Source organism: Apteryx rowi, unplaced genomic scaffold, assembly GCF_003343035.1.
Source record: "Apteryx rowi isolate R43461 unplaced genomic scaffold, aptRow1 scaffold_570, whole genome shotgun sequence".
Classification (NCBI taxonomy): Eukaryota; Metazoa; Chordata; class Aves; order Apterygiformes; family Apterygidae; genus Apteryx; species Apteryx rowi.
In genome coordinates, this window is record NW_020450839.1 from 124,503 (window position 1) to 143,802 (window position 19,300).

Here is a 19,300-nt window from a genome sequence, read left to right on the forward strand (position 1 = left end):
AGTGGGGGCTCAGAGGTTGGAGGGCTCAGGGGTGGGGGTTCAGAGAGGTTGGGGGCTCTGAGTGTGTGGGGGACTCGGGGGTGGGGACTCTGGGGTGAGGGCAGGTGCCTGGCTCTGAGCGAGGGAAGGGGGGAGCCCTGGAGTGAGGCAATATGGGGGGGTAGGGAACAGGACGGGGTTGGGAGGGGGCTGTGGGGGGCTGCCTGGGGGTAGTGGGGGGCCGTGGGGCCTCGGGCCGAAGGAAAGCAGCCGGCGAAGCCAGAGACAGGGTGCGCTGGAGGAGCGCGGGGAGGCGCGGCGGTGGGTGTCCGTGTCCTCTTCCTCTTCCTGGTGCGCAGGAAGGCGGTGGGGAGGCCTGGACGAAGGGAGCGGGAAGGGCCGCGCTGGGAGCAGGGCAGTGGGGTGGCGTGTGCTGCTGGGGGGTCCCACCAGGCCTGTCTGCTGGGGGCTGTCGGCTGTTGGGGGCTGCAGTGTTTTACTGAGTGTGTGCTGTAAAGGCATCTGTTATAAGGATGGATCCATTAACCAAAAGCTGTCTTAAAGCAAATTTGGTGGGATGCCTCTCCCAAGGTACTCGCTTCTAGCAGCCCTTCCCCATCCAAGTCCGTGGCCTTTTCTCATCCAGTGCGTCTCCAGCTGACTGAAAGGGTCATCTGTGTGACAGTTCTCCAAACTAAGAAAACACCATTATCCACTTCCTTGTGTGGAACGAACTGAATCTGTGGGATAATGAGAGGTTTTCTCTTTTTTGTCATTTTTCACTATGGTTTAAACAAACATGAGAAAAGTTTCATGAGTGATAATTTCTGAGACATAGGAATGGGCAGATACACAAATGATATGCGCACAGTATTTCCACTAGTAATGCAGAAGCACTTCATAGGCTAGTAGCAGTGCTCGAGCAGGTTTACTTTAATCACTGAGTAAAAACCTTGCTGCCTACTTGTAAAGACTCATATTTTCCTGGTGAGTGTAGAAAAGGAACGCTGGCTGTTGGAAAATAACTGATCGTGTTGATCGTGACTAGATTTTTTTGCTAGTCTACCAAATGTTGTAAGATGTTAAATCTGATTATGAAGTTAACAAGCCCTGCCTTTGTTTCTGAGTCTTTATTTGTTCTGAGATATTTGACAGAATCTTGTTAGAATAAAGCATAATATTTTTTTCCATTTTATCATTTATTTCATTTTAAAAGTCAAGCAATAGCTTGATTGTGAGTTAAAGATGTCTCTCTACCAGAGCAATTGATTAGCCTTCACTGTGAATTTGTTTTTGTGACGTGATATTTTTCCTTTCACCCCCTTGATCAGTTTCGCTGCTTAGGGTGAGGGGAGGCCTTGATGGTAACATTGTATTTAGCATCTACCGACATCTAACATTGTATTTAAGTATGAGGACAAAACTGTCAATATGCTCCTGCTAAATAAACAGACTGGCTTGAGAAAGTGGCTGAGGTGCTGAAGGCTGAATCCTAGACACATTTGTCATTTATCTTTGTTTGAACAACCTCTTTTATTTCACCCTTGTTTAAACACCCTACCTGGATATGCCAGCAGAGCACATCTGGTAGCGAATGTACTGAACTGTGTTAGGGAGCAAACAACTTTTGTTGTAGGTTCAGGTTTAGTTGATTGATAGTCAATGAACTTATTTAGGATCCAGTTAGTTTGGTTTCACTTACTGATTGCAGACTGAGTTACTATATTGGAGAAGTCATGGCATATGCTGCAAAAGGAATGATTCAAACTGTTTGAGAAGCAGCAAACTTTGACATTTGTGCCGTTCCAGCTGCAAAAGAATTTGCTGATTACTATGTTCAAAGTTGTCTGTAAGCAAAAAAAGTCTCCTTCACATAGGAGAGTTGAGAGAAGTAAATCACTTATTTCTCTCGAGTGTGGCTAGCATAATAATTTGTCCCAGTGGTGTACTGCTAAAATGTTCAGTAAAATAGTAAGGGCTTATTTCAAAGGCAGAGGAAATTGAATTAACTTTCTGTAACCTACACAGCTGTTCTTGTGCGCCAATAACCAGCTCTGAGAGGAATTTGGATGGTGTAGAAATGTTCTTGAAATCAAACATTGTGTAAATTCTGTAGACCTAGTTATTTCGCAACTGCAAATCTAAAGAGTTCTTCGTGGAAGAGGGAGTGGCAACTTCCCTAAGTCCTTTTCTAGGACGTATAACTGGATGGTGTCTTGCTAATTCCTTATCTTCCTGGGCAGACAGGGACAGTATCAAGTGGATCACCAGTGCCACTGTGCTTTGCTTGGCGCTCATCAGTTTTTACTGCGTTGGCTTGAAGAGTGCCATATGTCTTATCAAAGTAAACTCATGTGACTTGCATCCTGTCCTCTTTCTGGGAATCCATTAAGTTTGTTTTAGGGCATATTACAATCTTGAACATAAAAATAGCAAAGAGAACCAGTGTGGTGGTGGTGGTGGGGGGTTGTTTTTCTTAGAGGCTGTTAAATCTCTAGCATACTGAGTTTAGCTTTAGCGGAATTGGGTCCTGTGTCTTGCCCAGGGTTTGGGCGGTTATATTTTGTCCGCACTAACTGTTCCACCTTAACTTTGGTTCAAGTTAGGTACAGGATATGTTGGTTCCTGTTCCAACGCCGCTGTGCTGTACGGCATTATTTCTTGTCAAGTGCAATGACCACACTCTGCTGAAAGGCGAAGTAATTTCCTTTCGTGTTCTTACGCATTCAGAGTTTCTTCTCACTATGATAGTGTGATCATGAAGTATGAATTATTCGCTAACGTTGAGAATTGTGAGAAAAGCAACAGTAGCAAACTCTTGAGGACTCCTGCATCTGAATAGACAGGCTGTTTATTATAAAATATACGGTCTTCAGTATTAAAAGCTAGAAATATGGCAGTAGCTCTCTGTAATGAACGTTGAGCGTGGGAGTGTAAAATTCTGGTATTTTGTGTTGCAGAATGACCCTCTTGTGTCTCCTTGAAGTCTGTGTGGTGTGAATCCCAGACTTTATTAGTAATAGCTTTCCATTTAATTCTTCCTAAGTGACAGTGATGCTGTAATTAGCCCATACTGTAATTCCATTTGTTGCTATTTCATTAGGAGAGTCTGGCCTCTTTTTTGGGGATGGGAGGAGACATACAAACACCCAGCTATTTAAAAACTAGTATTTGAGTGTTACCTTTCTGGGAAAGCTGGTGGTTTTGCTTTCATTTCACCCAGAACTACATCAAAAGTTGCCTAATGCTCTGTCTATACTGGGGATTAATTGGTGTTATCCAAATCTTTCTAAAGCCATGTTCCAAACAGGTTCTGGCTTAATAATTTCCCTCACCAGTCTGGTCAAGGCAAATACCAGCGTTTTGGGGTCTTTTTGGCTCTGCTGTGAAAGCTCTGCTTGCCATTTATACTAAGTAATACAGATGATAGAAGTATCTTTAAATATGATTTTTACAGTAACGGTGTCCTATCTGCACTGGGTGGACAAGCTGTTACCCTTAAAATAGCGTTATGCGGGATTTAAAACTTATTGTACTGCACTATGGAGAAAGCCAGATGGTTCTCTGTCTCTACCTAATCATTCTGTGAAGTATCTTCATCTGGACTGAATTCCTTTCTTAAGAATTCCTGCAGCCTTCTACCTGCCTTAATGAACTGAAACATGCTCTGGGAGGGTGTGAGCTAGGGAGGCTATTGCTGAATTTATAACTAAGCCCACTCAATTCAGGGAACAGTCAGTCAATCTGTGAAATAGTCTGGGACAATGTGAATTTCTTCTGAAACTGTTGTTCTGTGTGCCTGGCTTCTTGGAGATCATCTTAAGTGCTCAGAACTGTGCTCTCTCTAATAGTAGCATTGGGAGAATGGACCACAGGGCTCCTTTTCCATCCCATCACACTGAAGGCACTCTGCGGCTTTTACATGAGACTTTTTTCTCATTCAGTCTTTTCTCTCCTATAGGACTATATTTGCCCAAGGTGTGAATCTGGTTTTATTGAAGAACTTCCTGAAGAGCCAAGGTAATGTGCTGCTCCCAAATTTTATTGCTAGAGCAACCTAGTCTGCTTTGCTCTGTTTTCTTTCCTCTTCTAGATAAAAGACAGTGCCACATACTAAATACACTATTCTTACTTTTGCTGGCCAGTATTTGGCTTATCTTTCTTCACTATGGTTCCGTAGTGCTTAATTTGCACGGTTTGCCTCTATAGGTACCTCAGCTATGGGAATGCTGTGTCATACTTTGCTGGTAAATGCAGGGAGGAAAGGGTTGATTTAAAAGAAAAAATGATGGCAGAGAGGCTTTCCACATGGAATGTGGTAGCTCTAGCCCTTTTGGGTTATTGTGTAGCGATAACTGTCTGAAAAGAAGGATCTGCAGAATGGAGAGTGTACGTATGTGTCAGTGTAGAATTCGATATCTTAGTTTACAGTACTAACAGGGCTACATTTTGACCAAGCCTTTGGACTCTGCACTGAAGCAGCTGAGATCTACGTTCATGTGCTTTACTGCTGACTCAGCAATGGTGCTTCTCTCTGCAACAGTGTCAGAGTGGACAGCAGTAGGAAAATCGTCTTAAAATGCTTCAGGCACGTTTGCTGGACCTTGGCTCTGAATGGTGTGAGGGCTGAGCAGCATGTGGTCAGGCTGGCACGCCCTCAGTGCAGGACTTACTGAACCGCGTGGGATGTCCATCAGATGCATGTTCCTGCCTACCAACCATTCGTAAAGCTGGGAGAGCAGTAGTCTTTACAGACTTAGGTTTCTGTACTGAAAAGGTGATGTTTCATCTGATTACTAGAGGCTGGAAATCAATCCTAGCTAATCCTAACTGTACTGGTCATTTGCTGTAACCATGGGAGAATCTCTTAATCTCTGAACCTTAGTTTTTTGTTGTCTTTAATGTCAAAGTATAGATCTAGATACTGAGGAGTAAATGCTCCTACAGCTCTCCAAAAGCAGAAGCCTAACAGTATTAAGGGTTTTCCTAATAATCTGTCCCATTTCCTTCTCTGGTTGCGTGACTTTGCAAGAAAGAAATTCCTTTGATCCAAGATTAGGCTTAAGCGTGTTTGGGTTCAGGGTTTGTACCTTAAATCCTTCCTCGTGTTCCAGAGGATTAGCTGATTCGTTTGAGGTGGATTGTGCAGGGAATCCTTGCTTGACACTGTAGTTGTACAACTCTCTGTAGCTTTGTGAAATCAGAATCTAAAAGGGTTGGAAGAGATGGATGAAGTTGTAGGAAAATGAGGGTTGCAAGGGAGGTGAAATGAAGATTGATGTGGACAATTAAAAAATCAGCAGCTGAGGACAGGCTAGCATCTGGACTGGCTGGAGCTGATCCTGCCACAGGGGAGAAAGTTAGGCTGGCAGACTTTTTAGGTCCCTCTAGCCCTGGCTCTGTGCAAAAACGAATCAGTCGCTTCCTGTAAAAGTGTGTGCTATAACTGAGCTGCTATGGTGCCTGCTTTTCATGTCAAGATTGTGTCCCTTGATCCTCTCTGCTGGGAAAGTCTTTCCATAGTACCCTTCTGAGGCTTACTAATGCTCTTCACGCTTCTCAGGAACACTGACAATGAGACCAGCTCCTCCACATCAACCAGCGATCAGAGCAGGCATCCTTTCGAGGTAAGTCCTCTCTACCTCCTCCAATAATTTCTTTGTTGCCGTTGAAGTACTTTCTATTAGTAGATTGTTTAAATGTTCCCTGGATTTTGACAACATTTGAGGGAAGGATATATTAATATCATCCACATACCACTCTTGAAACTCTGCATGTAGTATTTCTACTGTACGATTTTTTTAATAGAACCATCCCTTGTACCTTATTCTTGTTGTGAGAGGGCTAAGCTGGGATTTAGTGAGCTGTCTAGGTGTGTTGCTGTGCAGTAGCCTCAGCTTAAAAGGCAGTAGTTACATGCAGCAGCTACAGAGAAACCAGGGAAGTGACAGTGACTATTTCCTACTTTCTTATGTAGTTTCAGTCTGTGTTGTCTGTTCATCACTAAGCTACTTCTGTGTGTGCACTGATCACCTGTGTTAACCAAGGTTTGTGAGCTGTTGGGGATCTGAAGAGACTAATCTTTGTTGGAAGGCTGGTGAAATGCCAGTAGTAAAAGCTAAGAGCTGCTTCTCTTCTCATTACAATCTGCTCCTTGAATTCTCTCCCTCCCAGAATGTGGATCAGCACTTATTCACCTTGCCACAGGGCTATGGCCAATTTGCCTTTGGGATTTTTGATGACAGCTTTGAGTTTCCTTTTGGGTCCAATGTGCAATCAGAAGACAACAGGGACTCTGAGAACCGGAGGGAGCGAGAGCATCAGTCTCGGCATAGATACGGTGCAAGGCAGCCCCGAGCTCGTCTTGCCACACGGCGTGCCGCTGGCAGGCACGAGGGAGTTCCCACGCTAGAAGGGTGAGAACAGCTTCCAAGGTCTTTGTGGGGATCAGAAGCCCAGTTATTTTTCACTGATGTGAGTTAGCCTGGAATCAGTCCATTTCTTTTCCTCAAATGTGTGAGGACTAGTCTCTTAAGGGCTGCTCCCAAGCAGAGCTGTCCAGTCTGACCGTCCTTCATAGATGCCCAGCTTTGTCCCATGTGAACTCTTGCTTCTGGATGGTCAAACTTCAGCTAGGACTAGAGCTGTGCTCAAGCTCTTGTGTTCAGTTTGTAGGGGCTATTTTACCTGAGCACAGTGGTCTAGACTACAGTATGGCTGGGAGATTTTACCCATAAACCTGCAGTAAGAAAGCATTCCCTGGTCATGATCAGATGTTACCAAAATGTTGTATTAATTGTGAAAGGAAATAGTAGAGAACACTGGAGAATAAGACTTACATTTCTTTAATTGTATGCTGGAGAGGCAATTTGCCATCTTTATCAGAAATCATCCCCTTCTGGATAAAATATTCAAACTTATCTTTAGCAATGAATAATCAGTTTGTAAGATGCAGCTGCCTTTGCTACAGGAAATTGTTTTGCCTTTTTCCCCCCCGACAATGTAGCAGTATTTAGCCACTCCTTCCATATCAGGGTTTTGGGCTGGGAGCTAACAAACGCTAATTCTTATTTGATTCTGTTTTTGTTGACTTTCAGAATTATTCAGCAGCTGGTCAATGGAATAATTGCACCTACAACAATACCAAACCTAGGACTAGGTCCTTGGTGAGTTGGAATATGAACTGCTCTTTCTGACAGTGTTCTTGCTGGTACTCGCAGTGGAATTTAATTATTGTCCTTATTCTTAAAGGGGAGTCTTGCATTCAAATCCAATGGACTATGCCTGGGGTGCAAACGGCTTGGATGCAATTATTACACAGGTAAAACTGACATTATAATGGAGCCTCCTGTCCTCTTGTGCAGTGCTGCAAAACTGCCAGCGCTCAGTGTGATGCAGGGGAGCAAACTACTGAAGGTGTAGAAATGTGAGACAAGGTCCATAGCGCAGGGGATGCTGGGGCTGAGTGTGTTGGTTCAGTAACTGGACAGATTCTGTGCACTGCTGAACTCCCATCTTCTTTCTGCCTTCTGTGGCCTATTGTTTTTTCAGTTACTAAATCAGTTTGAAAACACTGGACCACCGCCAGCAGACAAAGAAAAGATCCAGGCCCTCCCCACCATACAGATCACACAGGAACACGTAGGTATGTACGTCTCCTCCAGAGAATCATTCACAAAGAGCTCTGTGACGCTTCTGTGTAATAGTCTCTTGGGATTTTAATTTTATCTACTAGTACCTTGAAGGCCTGAAACTTTTCAAAGCGGGGAGAAGGCTTAAGTATTTGCTCCGTTATACTTGCACAAAGAAAAGAGAAATGTAGACTGGATGTATTTGCCCTGAGGAGGCAAACTGTCTGTTCTGAAAAGTTCGATGTGGATAAAGATGAAAGAAGCACACGCAGGCTGGCAAGCTGATCGGCTGGACTGCAGCTCTGTGCTGTGGTGTTCTGACAGCTGTCTTCTAGACTTGCTGTAGGCAGGGCAGGAGGATGTGCTAGTAAACTGCCAGCACACAATCTGCCCGAGGTCAGGCTCCTTGGCTGTCAGTGCTTTGCAGTCCTGCTGTGTGAGCCTGAGGACCAACGGGTTCCTCTTATTTGTTAGTATGATAGACACAAATAAAACACCAGATGTGTTGTTACAGATGTGCATTAAATATGTTTCTTAGAATAGTAGTCTGAAGAAGGGAAGAACCAATCAAACACAGGGCGATGAGGGATGGAGTAATGGTGGTGGGAACTGCAAAGCAACAAGCTTTCCCATCTGCAGGGATGAAGCAGTGGGAGGGTCAGCAGCCACAGGAGCCTAGTGGGGGGGAAGGGGTGATGGGATCCTGAGTTGGGCCCTATTGAGTGTCATTCTTTCCTTTATTACTCATCTGTGTTTTGCTTTCTCTTTGTGATACAGATTCTGGGTTAGAGTGTCCTGTATGTAAAGAAGACTATACAGTTGGTGAAAATGTCCGACAGTTACCTTGCAATCATCTATTCCATAACAGCTGCATAGTCCCTTGGCTGGAACAGGTTAGTTCCGTCTGAGCGGGTCACTTGGATTTTGTGGCAATTGAGTGTTTTCTGGTGGTGCTGTTCTCTGTAAATATTTTCATACCTCCATGATGAGGCCTAAATGTGAGCAGCCTTTGATCAGAGGAAGGAGAGTCATTCTAGCCTTTTATTTGAGTGCTGCTCCTATATCTTGTTTCTAATCCTGTTTCCCATATTTCTTGTTTTGTTTTTGTCTGCTCTCCAAAGCATGACACGTGTCCTGTGTGCCGGAAAAGCTTAAGCGGACAAAACACTGCCACAAACCCCCCAGGACTCACAGGGATGAATTTCTCTTCCTCCTCCTCCTCCTCTTCCTCCAGCTCGCCAAGTAATGAAAACTCATCGAACAACTCATGAATCTTAATCCAACCCTCTGTCCCCGGGGCCCTGTCCACTGTCCTCCCTCCCTCCCTAGCCAACGTAAGCAACGAAAGGGGCTTCCAGAGCAGAGCGAGGGGAGGGTGGCAGGGGGGAAACGGAACCCCCAGAATTCCCTTTTGAGTTCTGAAGACACAGAGACTCTGGGTTCTTCAGAGATGAGAAGCCTCAAGTTCTGTGATGGGGGGGGGGGGGAAAGAGCTCTGTCTATTAATACATCCATTTGCCGCGTGGACTTTTAAACATTGCAGTGAAAGGCTGCTGCGCTCCACAGATGGGAAACCCAAGGTGCTGAGCTAGCGGTTGCAATTCTGAATGGAAAGGTTGTTTGTATGGTTTTGAATTCGAGATTCCTTTCTTTCTTTCTTTTGCTCCTCCTCCTCCCCTTGGATACTATCTCTTCTGCTTTGGAGATTGAAATCTTTAAAATGAAAGCATAATAATACTGCCTCCCTCCCAGGATCTCCAGCTGGGGAGGGCAAATAGTTGTCACTGAAAAAAATGAACTCTTGAAATAGACCCCATCATCCTTCCCTTCCCCATCTCAGTTCCCATTTATTTTTCTTTATAACATTGCCCTTCTGATATTCAACACTGAAAGGGTTTTTATAATTTTAAATTATTACTGCTGTTAAATAAATGGACATTTCAGCTCAACGAGAAGTTATGCATGATTTGTGGAAAACTACAGGGTAAGCTCTCTGGAGACTGCTGTGCCGAGCTGTCCTGTTTCATCCAAGGGCAGGCCGGGCTTGTCAGAGCCCTCCTGGCGTGCTGCGTGCAGGCATGCTGTGACCTCTAGGCACCAGACTCCTACATGACCAGCACCCCATGCGTGCATTGCCAGCTTGCAGATCGTTGAGTGGTTGGCTGCAGGATTGCAACTGAAAGCATCCTTGCCTGGTCTTTTGTATTTTTTACCACCTTCTCCCTGTTGCAGTCCTGCCCTTCTCACAGCCTGAATGGACTTTTCCAGTGTGTTGACATCAGGACTGGGCGTGCACCAGAGCAAGGACCAGCCAAATATCATTGTGATCAAATAACATACGGGAAAAATGACACTTTGGAGAAAAATGTATTTCAAAGCTACTTAAAATACAGCTGATTAAAAAAAAAAGAGAGAGAGACAAACATCCCAGGTGTGCTTGTGACTCAGTTTCCTTGGCAGAACCGGGGGTTGGAGAATGAAAAGAACATGACCAGAGCGGGGCAGTCTCCTACCTGCTGTGTGTGTATCCGTGCTCACTTGGGCTGGGAGATGTGAGGCAGGGATAAAAACACAGGTTTACTGGGATCTCTCACTGAGGGGCTTCATTTATTGTTCTGATCACCTTGAAACTCTAGGTGCAGCACTGCCAGCTCTCTAAAAGAAGCCTTGGATCTTGAACATGGGACAGGCTTGCATGCTTCTGCATGTGATGTCTTTAGAGGAGTGTGCACAGGAAGAGGTGAGTGTGGCTTCTGCTCTACTGGCTGCTTCTTCCAGCCTCCATAAAGGAAGAAGGTGACTGTTTGCTCAGCAGTCCTGTGTGGTACCAGCAGGAGGAGCAAGAAGGCAGTGTCTTTGACATGCTTCTATGTGGCAGCAGGTAGAATACCTTGGAGCCAAAAAAAGGGTTTGAGAAGAGAAAAGCAGTTTTCTCCCTGTCTCAGGAAGTGTTGGTCTGTATTGCATTGGGCAGATGTCGACTGATGTCTCTTTCTGTCACAGCCAGGTCATCCTGACCTGCTAACCTAGTGTTTGTGTGAAGGCATTTTACACTCCAGTCTGTGTGTCGGGACCTTGCTTGGTGTAAGCCAGAGGTGAGGGGTATCTCTTGGCTTGCTCTTGCACCCTAGTCCAGGTGCTTTGCAGGGCTTTGAACTTCACTGCGAGCTTGCGCTTGAGAGGCCTGTACCGTAGAGCTGATCTTCTGCATTGGAGCTGGTCCTACACTCCCCTCTGAGTAGGCAGATGCCGTCTTTATTAGGACGGATAGCCTGTCCTTCTCCTTGCTGCTCTTCCATGCTTTTCTCCTGTCTCTTAGTCCTTACTGCATTCCTTTCACTTCAGCAACTCCCAGTCCTGGTCCGCCCCCCCCCCCCCCCCCCTTCCCTCTCATCATCTGCTGAAACAAGCACTGCAGTAGTTCATGCTGACTTTTGAAGTATCACTTCACCTGAGTTTTCTTCATCTTCACCTTCTGCCATTTTCTTCCTCTGCTGTTTGTCTCCTTGGGAAGTTGCCACCTTCCTCATCTTGCGTTAGGCTTTCTTGTGCTCAGTTAAGGCTGTGTCCCCGCTTGGACCACCTTTGGAAAGACACCTATGGAGCCAGGAGCCTTGTAACAGGCAAGCACAGGCCTCGGATGTGAGCAAGTTTAAGCTCACTTAATGAGCTGCTGCACATCCACTGGCCACAAAGCTCACCGTGTGCTCTTAGCCCCTGGCAAATGCAAGCTACAGTGCAATAGCTTAAAGCTTATTGAAATTTTCGGTTGAAGCGCTCTCCCCTGAGTTTGCCCTGGGCTGGGTAACTGTCCATTGGTGCTCTCCAAGGCTTGGCAGCTGCTCAGTGCAGCGTTTCTCTCCTTTGAGTCTGAATGCGTTGGGGGCTGCTCTTCAGGTCTGGGGTCTGGCCCTGCTGATACGGGCACAGGCCAGGCTGCAAGACTAGGTCCTGTCTCTACCCTCCCACTGTGCCCCAGCGAATCTCGCTCTGGGATGAACGCTGAAGGACCTCGGGTCGGTTTTGCCAAGGGCAGACACGGGCTCCATCAGCTTAAGTCAGATGTTTCCTTCTCCAGCTCCAACCTGCCGCCTTCCCAGCCAGCAGCACTCCGGCTGCTCAGCTTCCCGCTCGGCACCTGCTCTGCTGTGCCCTGCCGTCCCCCTTGGCAAGCTGCTGCTGCAGGCGACTTTGCACTGGAACCCTTGTCCCAAAGCCCTGTCCTTGGCTCTTGTGGCTGTCTGTCTGTCCCTTTGGTGACTCAGCTGCAGGAACTCGGACATGGCCTGGAAGTTACTGAGTGCAGCAGGAAGAAACTCGGGCTGTGGAATGAAGGAGGAGCCGATTGCCCTGTGGACGCCAGCCGGATGTTGGCAGCCCTGTCAGTGTCACAGGGCCAGGCAAGAGGCTGGTGGGGGACTTGAGCAATCTGGCAGCTGTGCCCTGCTTTCCAGTGACCCCCTGCAAAGCCGCCGGGCTCTGTGGAGCCAGCGGCATCGCGAAACCGGCCTGCGCCGCTCCTCAGCGGCCTCGCGCTGCTGAAACCCGTGACCTGCTCCACCTTGAGTTTGTGCTGCACTGTGTGGGGTGGAAAGAGTTTCGCTGCTCTGGAGGCTCCCTGTGTCTTCCCCGTCTTCTGAATGCTCAGAAGGGGCCCTGTGAGCTGGGCTGAGGGCGGCTGGGGCAGGTGCTGGCCTGCCTTGCTGCGTACGTCAAGGTCCTGGCACCCCGCAGGGCTTCGGGCTCTTCTGAAGAGCCTTAGCTCAGACACCTGGCCCTTCCCCCAGAAAGCTTTCCAAGGAGGGACGTGTCCCCGTAGGATGGAAAAGGTGTCTTGTCTGGTGTTTCTTGAACTGTTTCGGAATAGAAGATTGTTTGGAGAAGATGTCCCCAATTTTGATTGCGAGGAGCGATTTGCCAAAACCTGTCAGGACCCACAGCAGCCTGACCTGGCTGGCTGAGCACAGCCGGCGATCCTGAGCAATTGTCCTGGAATGTTTTTCTCGGGTTGCTCTTGCCAGCTCAACCAGGGCAGTTCGATGGCGCCTTTGATCTCGGCGGGCGGATGCCTCCAGGATGAGGGTTTATCTCAGGACTGGTATATCAGGGTTAATAGCTCATCCTGCGCTGGAGGTTGAGCCAGAAACTTCTGCCACTGGGTTCTGGGCTTGGGAGGCAGGTAACAGCAGGAAGATCCCCGCTTGGCCTCTATGTGCCCATCTGCTGGGCTGGGGCGGGGGAAGGCTTTGCCGTTTAGTCACTGAAACACGGACCTCGCCTGCTGGGTTTTAGCTGCTTGGCTGCGCGGTCGGGTGTTCCCGGCTCCCCAGCAGCACCAGGTGTGATCTGTTCGTGTGCGTGAAATGCTCGAGATGCCTGGCGGGTTTCGAAGGGACGAAGCGAAACACGTGCTGGTTTGGTGGCTGCTGCCGCTCCCCTGTAGCCGGGGGCTCCAGGCCCCGGGCTGACGCCTTGCAGCAGTCATGACAGAGTTAACGCAGTGGCTGTTCCCTCTTGACACGGGCTCGTTTAGAGCTGGTTCGGTAAGAAATGGAACGGGTTTGGTGGTTTCTGCTTGGGCCATCGCTCATGTCTGACGTGACAAAGTGACCGAGCTGCGATGCCTCCGCAGTGGGGTGAGGAGGGCGTTGCAGGAACGAGCCCTGGCCGGGAAGCCGAGGTGCTGGTGCTATTTCTGGCCACAGTCCCCTCCAGGCAAGGTGTCTATAGCCGCTTACCTGTCGCCTTCAGAGTGCCTGGCTCCCTCTCTGCCGCTGTGAGATCGGAGCCGATTTGGACCGAGGTGAGGGGCTGGACCAAGTGTTGAGGCACTGGCTTCAGCCTGCGGTGGGTCAGGTTCGGCTTCCCCTGCTGCGTTTCGTGTCCTGAGCCAAATGGCTTGGATCAGGCGTCGCCCACCTGAACAGGAGTCATGGGCCGCTGGCCCTGGGCTCCGCTGCGCTCCCACCCGGCAGGGCCCCCGCTCGGGAAGCCTCCACCCCGGGGGCAGCTGCACCGTTGCCCCCGTACGGCACAGTCACGCATGTGCTTCCACCCAGCCACATCCAGGCGACCCGGGGCTTCCCCTGCCTTCGCCCTGCTCCCTCATGGGTGCCCCTGGAAAAGCCACCCCGGTGTTTCCCGGGGGGAGGTTTGGGGGGGGCGTCCCCACCGAGCTGGACGTGGCAGGGGCCGGGCCGGGCTCCCCGCTGGCAGCAGCAGGGCCGATGCCGGTGGCTGCAACGGCAACCCCGGGCGAGTCGCTCAACGCTGCAGTCGGTGAGAAAGGGCCGGCGGCCACCCGGGCCAGCCCAAGCAAGCAAAGCTCCAAGACTCGCTCCCCCTTCTGCACCGTGAACATGGCTTTAATTTCCACAGGCGCTCGGACACGAGACAAAAGCAGCCTTCCAGCACGTCCCGGCCCCGCAGTCTCTGTCCCTTCCCACCTCCGGACTTCGCCCCATCCCAGCCCTTGCAGCGATGCTGTTGGCAATGCGACAGCCGCACGGTCAGGCTGCTGCGGGCGAAGGTGAGACGGCGGCAGCCAGGGCAGGGAGCGAGTGCATTGCCCAGGCTGCTTCATCCTGCCAAGGCAGAGCCGGTGCACAGGGAGAGCCGTGTCCCAGCGATGCCGTGTCCCTGAGTGGCCGTAGCTTGGGTCTAGTGCATTCGCCTCCACCACTGTCCTCTCGATCTCCGCCGTGCATTTAAAAAATAAAACAATAAATAGCAAAAAAATAGAGATGTGTATATATATATAAAATAACCCTTTTTTTCTTTTTTTTTTCCCCCTTTTTTTTTTTTTTTTYTTCTATAAAGACAAACCCAAGGGCCGACTGTCCGGGAGCCGGGCTCAGGCGACGAGCATGGGGAGGAAGTGGGTGGAGAGGTGCTGGCGTCGCGTCCTACGCCCTCGCCGGGGCCTGCCCTTGCCGCTGAGCGAGAGGAACATGGGGCGGCCCCGGTGGCGCCAGCGCAGCGATGCGTAGGTGTTGTAGCCGTTCTCCTCGATGCGCTCCTTGAACGTGCATTTGGGGCTGAACACCTTCTGGCAGGAGAGGGAAGGGGGTGAGCGGGGGCCGCTCCGCGCTGCCTGCCCGCCGCCGGGGCTGAGGCTGAGCGGCTGGGCCAGGGCAGGATGCCTGGGCTCCTCCGGCTCCCTGGAGGACAGAGGGGCTCCTTGGGATGAGGATGGGGAATGGTCAGGGCATGGGAAACCAGGGGGCTGCTCCAGGGCTCTGGTCCCAGTTTATTTGGGGTCCTGGGCAAACCCCGTGCCGTCCCCCCGCTCCAGCTCTGCCCGGTGCCGCGGACCCCAATCCGGTCCCCGGAGAGGCGGCATTGGACCTACCGATCCGTAGAGCCTCCCCTGCTTGTTCATGGCCAGGTAGAAGCCGGTGTGCACCGCTCGGATGGCCACGACGCCGACGCGCACCGACCGGATCTCCATGATGCCTGCAGGCACAGGGAAGCGCCGCCTGAGTCGGGACCTCCGCAAAGCGCCTGTGCCCTAACGCGGCGAGGCCGGGGGCGCCCGGGGGTGCCGAGAGCAGCCTCGGAGGGACGAGGCCAGCCGACCCTTGCCAGGACGCAAGGGCAGCCGGAGGGACGGGGCTGTCCCACAGGAGGGACCGCGAGCAACGACGAGGGACCTGCTGATCTTGGGAGGGTTTGATCTTTACTCCTCTCTCCTCCCTTGGGCCCAGCCACTTCCCAGGAGCGGGGCTGCATTGGAGCAATGCCAAGGAAAATCTCTGCATGCCTGGAACAAATTTTCAGTCTTTGCCCTGTGCCGGCCTCTGGTTTGTTCTCCCCTAAGCAGCAGCCGTGTCTGTGTGCTTAGCCAACACGTGTTGCAGCGCCCGGGGCCCGACCCGGCTGCCAGCTCACCATCCCTTGGGGGCTGCAGGAGCACCGGGGCCAGAGGGCTGCCGCGGAGGCAGCCCGGGCGCTGGGCTGGCTGTTCCCTGAGCTGCCTCACCCGGGAAGGCGGGAGGGTTGGACGAGACCCTTCCTCGGCCTGGGAAGGGAGGGAGCTGCTCCGGGCAAGGAACCGGAGCGCTGGTGGGTGTCCGGGGAAGGGGCGGCGCAGTGCGCACGGGCTGCAGGGGGTGGGTTTCCCGGGGTGCGTGCACGGAGGTGACCACACACATCTGGATGATGGGGTGGATGCACGGAGGTGATCGTGCACATCTGGATGACAGGGATGGATGCACGGAGGTGATGGTGCACACCTGGGTGGAGGCCTGTGAGCGCAATGCGGCAGGGCAGGCGCTGCAGGCGCCCGTGCAGGTCACCGCTTGGCATGAGCGTGGAGGGTGCAGGCGGGAGGCAGGGCTGTGGGGCAGCCCTGTGCAACGCAAGGGCAAAGCCGGGGGCTGGAGGGGGGCTGCAGCCACGCTCTACAAAACCCAGCCGCGCCTGGCTGCCTGCTTGGCCGGCGGTGCATGTGCCTGGCCTGCAGAGCTCCCATCAGAGCCGCTAATCGGAAAGGCATGTGGTCAGACCAGGCAGATTTTACGGTGGAAACACCCACAGCTCCGTCAGGAGACTTGCTGGATTCCAGCACCTCCTCGCTCCAGCCGGACCCTGCTGCTTGCCAGCGAACCAGGAGCATCTGCCGGACATGCAGCCCCGCTCCCGGCTCCTGCCCGCCCACCAGGCATGCGAGTGCGTCCGTGCTCGTGCCCCGGCTGCGCCCCGACGGCTCCCTGCCGCTGCCCGCTAGCTGCTGGAGACCCTCTTCCCAGCTGCTTTCTCCTCCTCTTCCTCAGCACCAGCACGACTGTGCCTGCCTCCTCCGCGTCCCCCCGAGCACGGACGGGGCGGACACGGGTGCCCGTGTGGCCTGGCCTGGCGTGCACCGGCCCAGCAAAGCCATTAGCGAGTGGCGGCGGTGGGGAAGGGCTGAGCAAATGCCTGCAAATCCATCTCAGTTTATCGCTGTCTGCAGCGGCGGCTATTAATAGCAAAGGACTCTTGCTTTTCTAAAAATAACCCCTCGCTGCTCCCAGCACCCGGTCCGGCTCGGCCCCGGGTGTTGTCTGCAGGCCCCAGCAGAGCGGAGTGGTCGCTTTGCTCGCCGGCGCGCAGGAAGGTGCCCAGCCCCGCGCAGGGGCTGCAGCGGGGCCGGCGGGAGGCGTGGGGGCAGGCGCAGCCCAGCCCGGAGCCGGTTATCTGCAGCTCTGACACCCGAGCCAGCCCTGCGCGGAGGATGCTGCTGCCCAGCGCTCAGCGCCGGGGCCATCCCGCACCATCCTTCCCACCCCAGCCCCACCACCCTCCCGGGGCCTGGCATCTCCTCTCTGGTGCCGGGGTCCACTCCCTCGGGATGCCGAGGCATCGCCACTCCCCATCCCCCTTCCCTGACCCCCAGCAGCACCCCGGCCAGCCCGGCACCCAGCTCCCGTCGCAGGCAGGGAGCTGCACTCCGGTGACATGGGGACCCTGGTCCCGGCGTCCCCAGCACCTCTTCCCACCGCCGCGTGGCCTCTCCCGACGGCTGCGGGGCGGAGCTGATGCAGCATCAGCCCCAGCCCCAGCAGAAGGCCTAATCCTGCCTGCTTGTTCCCGAGGCTCCCGATTGTGCTGGCAGCCTGAGCAAGGCTGGGCTCCCGTGGCACTCGCCCTCTCCGTCTCCCCTGCCAGGACACGCTGTCCGCGAGTCCCACTCCGGCCCCTCTGTGGGAGCAGCCCAGGGGAGCGTCGGCAATGAGCACAGCCGCGCCGCAGGGTTGGCACGGTGCCGCGCGCGGTCGGGGTGCTCGCGCCCCTGCCAATCCCACCGCAGCCGGGGCCGGACCTCGCCAGGCTGCTCGGTGCAGCACACCCGGCCTGGGAGGCTCCCACCGGCTTGCACGGATGCAAGAGACCTGCTGGCAGTGCTGTCAGCAGCCACCGCCTCCTTTAATCCTGATTATACATCATCTGCTCCACAGCCAGAACGGTGCTCTGCCACTGCACTGTCTCGCACCTGCCTCAGCTGACGCTCAGTGCTTAAGCCTCGATTCTTTAGCCTTGGCCCGAAGCTTACACCAACCCTTCTCCCTCCTCCAGGATGATCCCTGATGCGTTTACAGAGAGCAGTCAGATCCCCTCCCAGGCTTGTGTGATCAAGATCACCCCACACGCCGGGGGGGGGGGGGGCAGCGCTGGCAGGAGACATGCCCGAGGGATGAAGGTCTCCCCCAGCTCCCCCAGGCACCAGGCAGAGCTGGCAAAGCCGGGCAGCTCCCCTGGCCTCCGTAACAGCACGGCAGCAGCGTCAATGAACCTCCCCTCCGTCACTCCGGCGATCCCGGGAAAGTCGGCTCTCGGGTGTGAAGAAACCAGGAGCCATTTCAGCTCAGCCCGGAGCTGCTGTCCATGAGCCGCTCCGGACAGTCATCCTGCGAGGGGGGGTCTCAGGCTCCTGAATGCCTCGGAGGAGACTTTGTGCAGAGGTTTTCCGCCAGGCTTTGCGGCAGAGCCACTGCGGGGGCCCCACCTGAGGCAGTGCCCCAGAGCCGGGGCTGCCGTGGTGGTGCACGGAGGCGTCCCGCCGCCCCCCGGAGCCGAGCAGGGACCCAAACCCGTCGCCCTCCCCACGCCTGCAGGGAGGTTTTCCCCAGGGCTGCTTGGCGGGAGCAGCCGTCCCCGGGTGGGACGAGGGCCGCGGGCCGCGGGTGCCTCTCCAGGGCCCGGCACAGCGCAGGGTCCCCGCGGGAATGCCGGAGGCACAGCGCAGCCGAGGCGCTGCAGCCTGCGGAGCCCAGCCTGGCCCCTGCCCCCTCCGTCCGCCGCCGACTTAAGGAGAATTCGCTCCTCCCCAGGCTGTTAAAGGAGGCTCTGGGGTTCCCATCCCGCAGCTCCCTGACTGTCACTGCTTGGTGCCTTTCCATCCGGGCAAGCAGAGACCCCGGCCCGTGCGGGGACGAGCCCCCGGCCGCTGCCAGGACAGGGCTGCCGCCCCCGGCCCCGCTGGGCACAGGCATCGGGCGGCTCCCGGGCCGCCGCAGCCGGGAGAGCAGGAGCCGGAGAAGGGGCTCTGCGTGCCCGGCCTCCTCCGCGCCGCCCCTGCGCTGCGTCCCCGCTGCTGCCGGCCGCCCCGTCCAGCCTCGTGTCTCCTCCCAGCCACGGCCCGGCTGCCTCTTCCCTGGTCCGGCAGCGCCGGTGCCCGGTCCCTGCCCTGGCCCCCGATGACGGGCTTTGGCTCTCAGCCCCGTCCCAGGCAGGGGCCGACGTCGCTCGGGCACGCAGCTCGCGCCCGTCCTGCCCCACGGCTCGACCCACGGGCAGCGCCGCGCGGCTCAGACCCAGGCCCCCGCACCGGTCCCGCTGCCCCCCCCCCCGAGCCGGAGCCCCCCATGCGCCCTGCGGTCCCGGCCCCGCCGTCGGGGCACAGCCCTGCCCGTGCCCTGCCGCCCTGCGCGGGGGCTCAGCGCGGACGTGGGGCGGCTCGGGGACCCCCGGCCCCCGCCCCGGCCCCGGCCCCACTCACTGCCGGGCCGCTCCCTCCAGCGCGTCCCCTCCACGCCGCCGCCGCCGTCGATGCGCAGGAAGAAGCGGGTGGCGGAGAAGAGCCGCCGCCAGCGCACGTCACCTTCCAGGTGGCCGTAGCTCCGCGGGGGCCGCCGGCCGCCCCAGGCGGCACTGCCCGGTCCCGGTCCCGGTCCCGGTCCCGGCCCTGCCAGCACGGCGAGCGCCCCGGC

General features: G+C 54.1%; 2 protein-coding genes across 10 annotated transcripts in view; one reads left to right on the forward strand and one right to left on the reverse strand.

The window, feature by feature from the left end:
• The window catches only part of RNF126 (ring finger protein 126), a 28,392-nt gene extending 14,042 nt beyond the window's left edge, over positions 1–14,350 (forward strand). Inside the window, exons 1-10 of one of the 9 annotated variants that reach the window (XM_026082234.1) lie at positions 2,580–2,678; positions 3,941–3,999; positions 5,543–5,606; positions 6,154–6,395; positions 7,077–7,145; positions 7,231–7,300; positions 7,531–7,624; positions 8,388–8,503; positions 8,732–8,852; positions 9,843–9,983. In XM_026082234.1, the coding sequence (XP_025938019.1) occupies positions 2,595–2,678; positions 3,941–3,999; positions 5,543–5,606; positions 6,154–6,395; positions 7,077–7,145; positions 7,231–7,300; positions 7,531–7,624; positions 8,388–8,503; positions 8,732–8,852; positions 9,843–9,886 (963 nt within the window). In that variant the 5' untranslated portion in view covers positions 2,580–2,594 and the 3' untranslated portion in view covers positions 9,887–9,983. Of the gene's footprint in view, positions 1–2,579; positions 2,679–3,940; positions 4,000–5,542; positions 5,607–6,153; positions 6,396–7,076; positions 7,146–7,230; positions 7,301–7,530; positions 7,625–8,387; positions 8,504–8,731; positions 9,560–9,842; positions 10,036–10,246; positions 10,351–11,688 lie in introns of those variants that run through there. The other 8 variants (XR_003256087.1, XR_003256086.1, XR_003256084.1 and 5 more) reach the window with 8 other exon arrangements.
• Positions 14,351–14,406: 56 nt separating this feature from the next.
• On the reverse strand, positions 14,407–19,169 carry FGF22 (fibroblast growth factor 22). Its single transcript, XM_026082236.1, has 3 exons — positions 19,090–19,169; positions 14,962–15,065; positions 14,407–14,655 (listed from the first exon to the last, which is right to left on the reverse strand). Exons 2-3 carry the CDS (start codon positions 15,058–15,060, stop codon positions 14,464–14,466), a joined length of 291 nt encoding a protein of 96 aa, XP_025938021.1. The 5' UTR covers positions 15,061–15,065; positions 19,090–19,169; the 3' UTR covers positions 14,407–14,463.
• Positions 19,170–19,300: the final 131 nt, after the last annotated feature.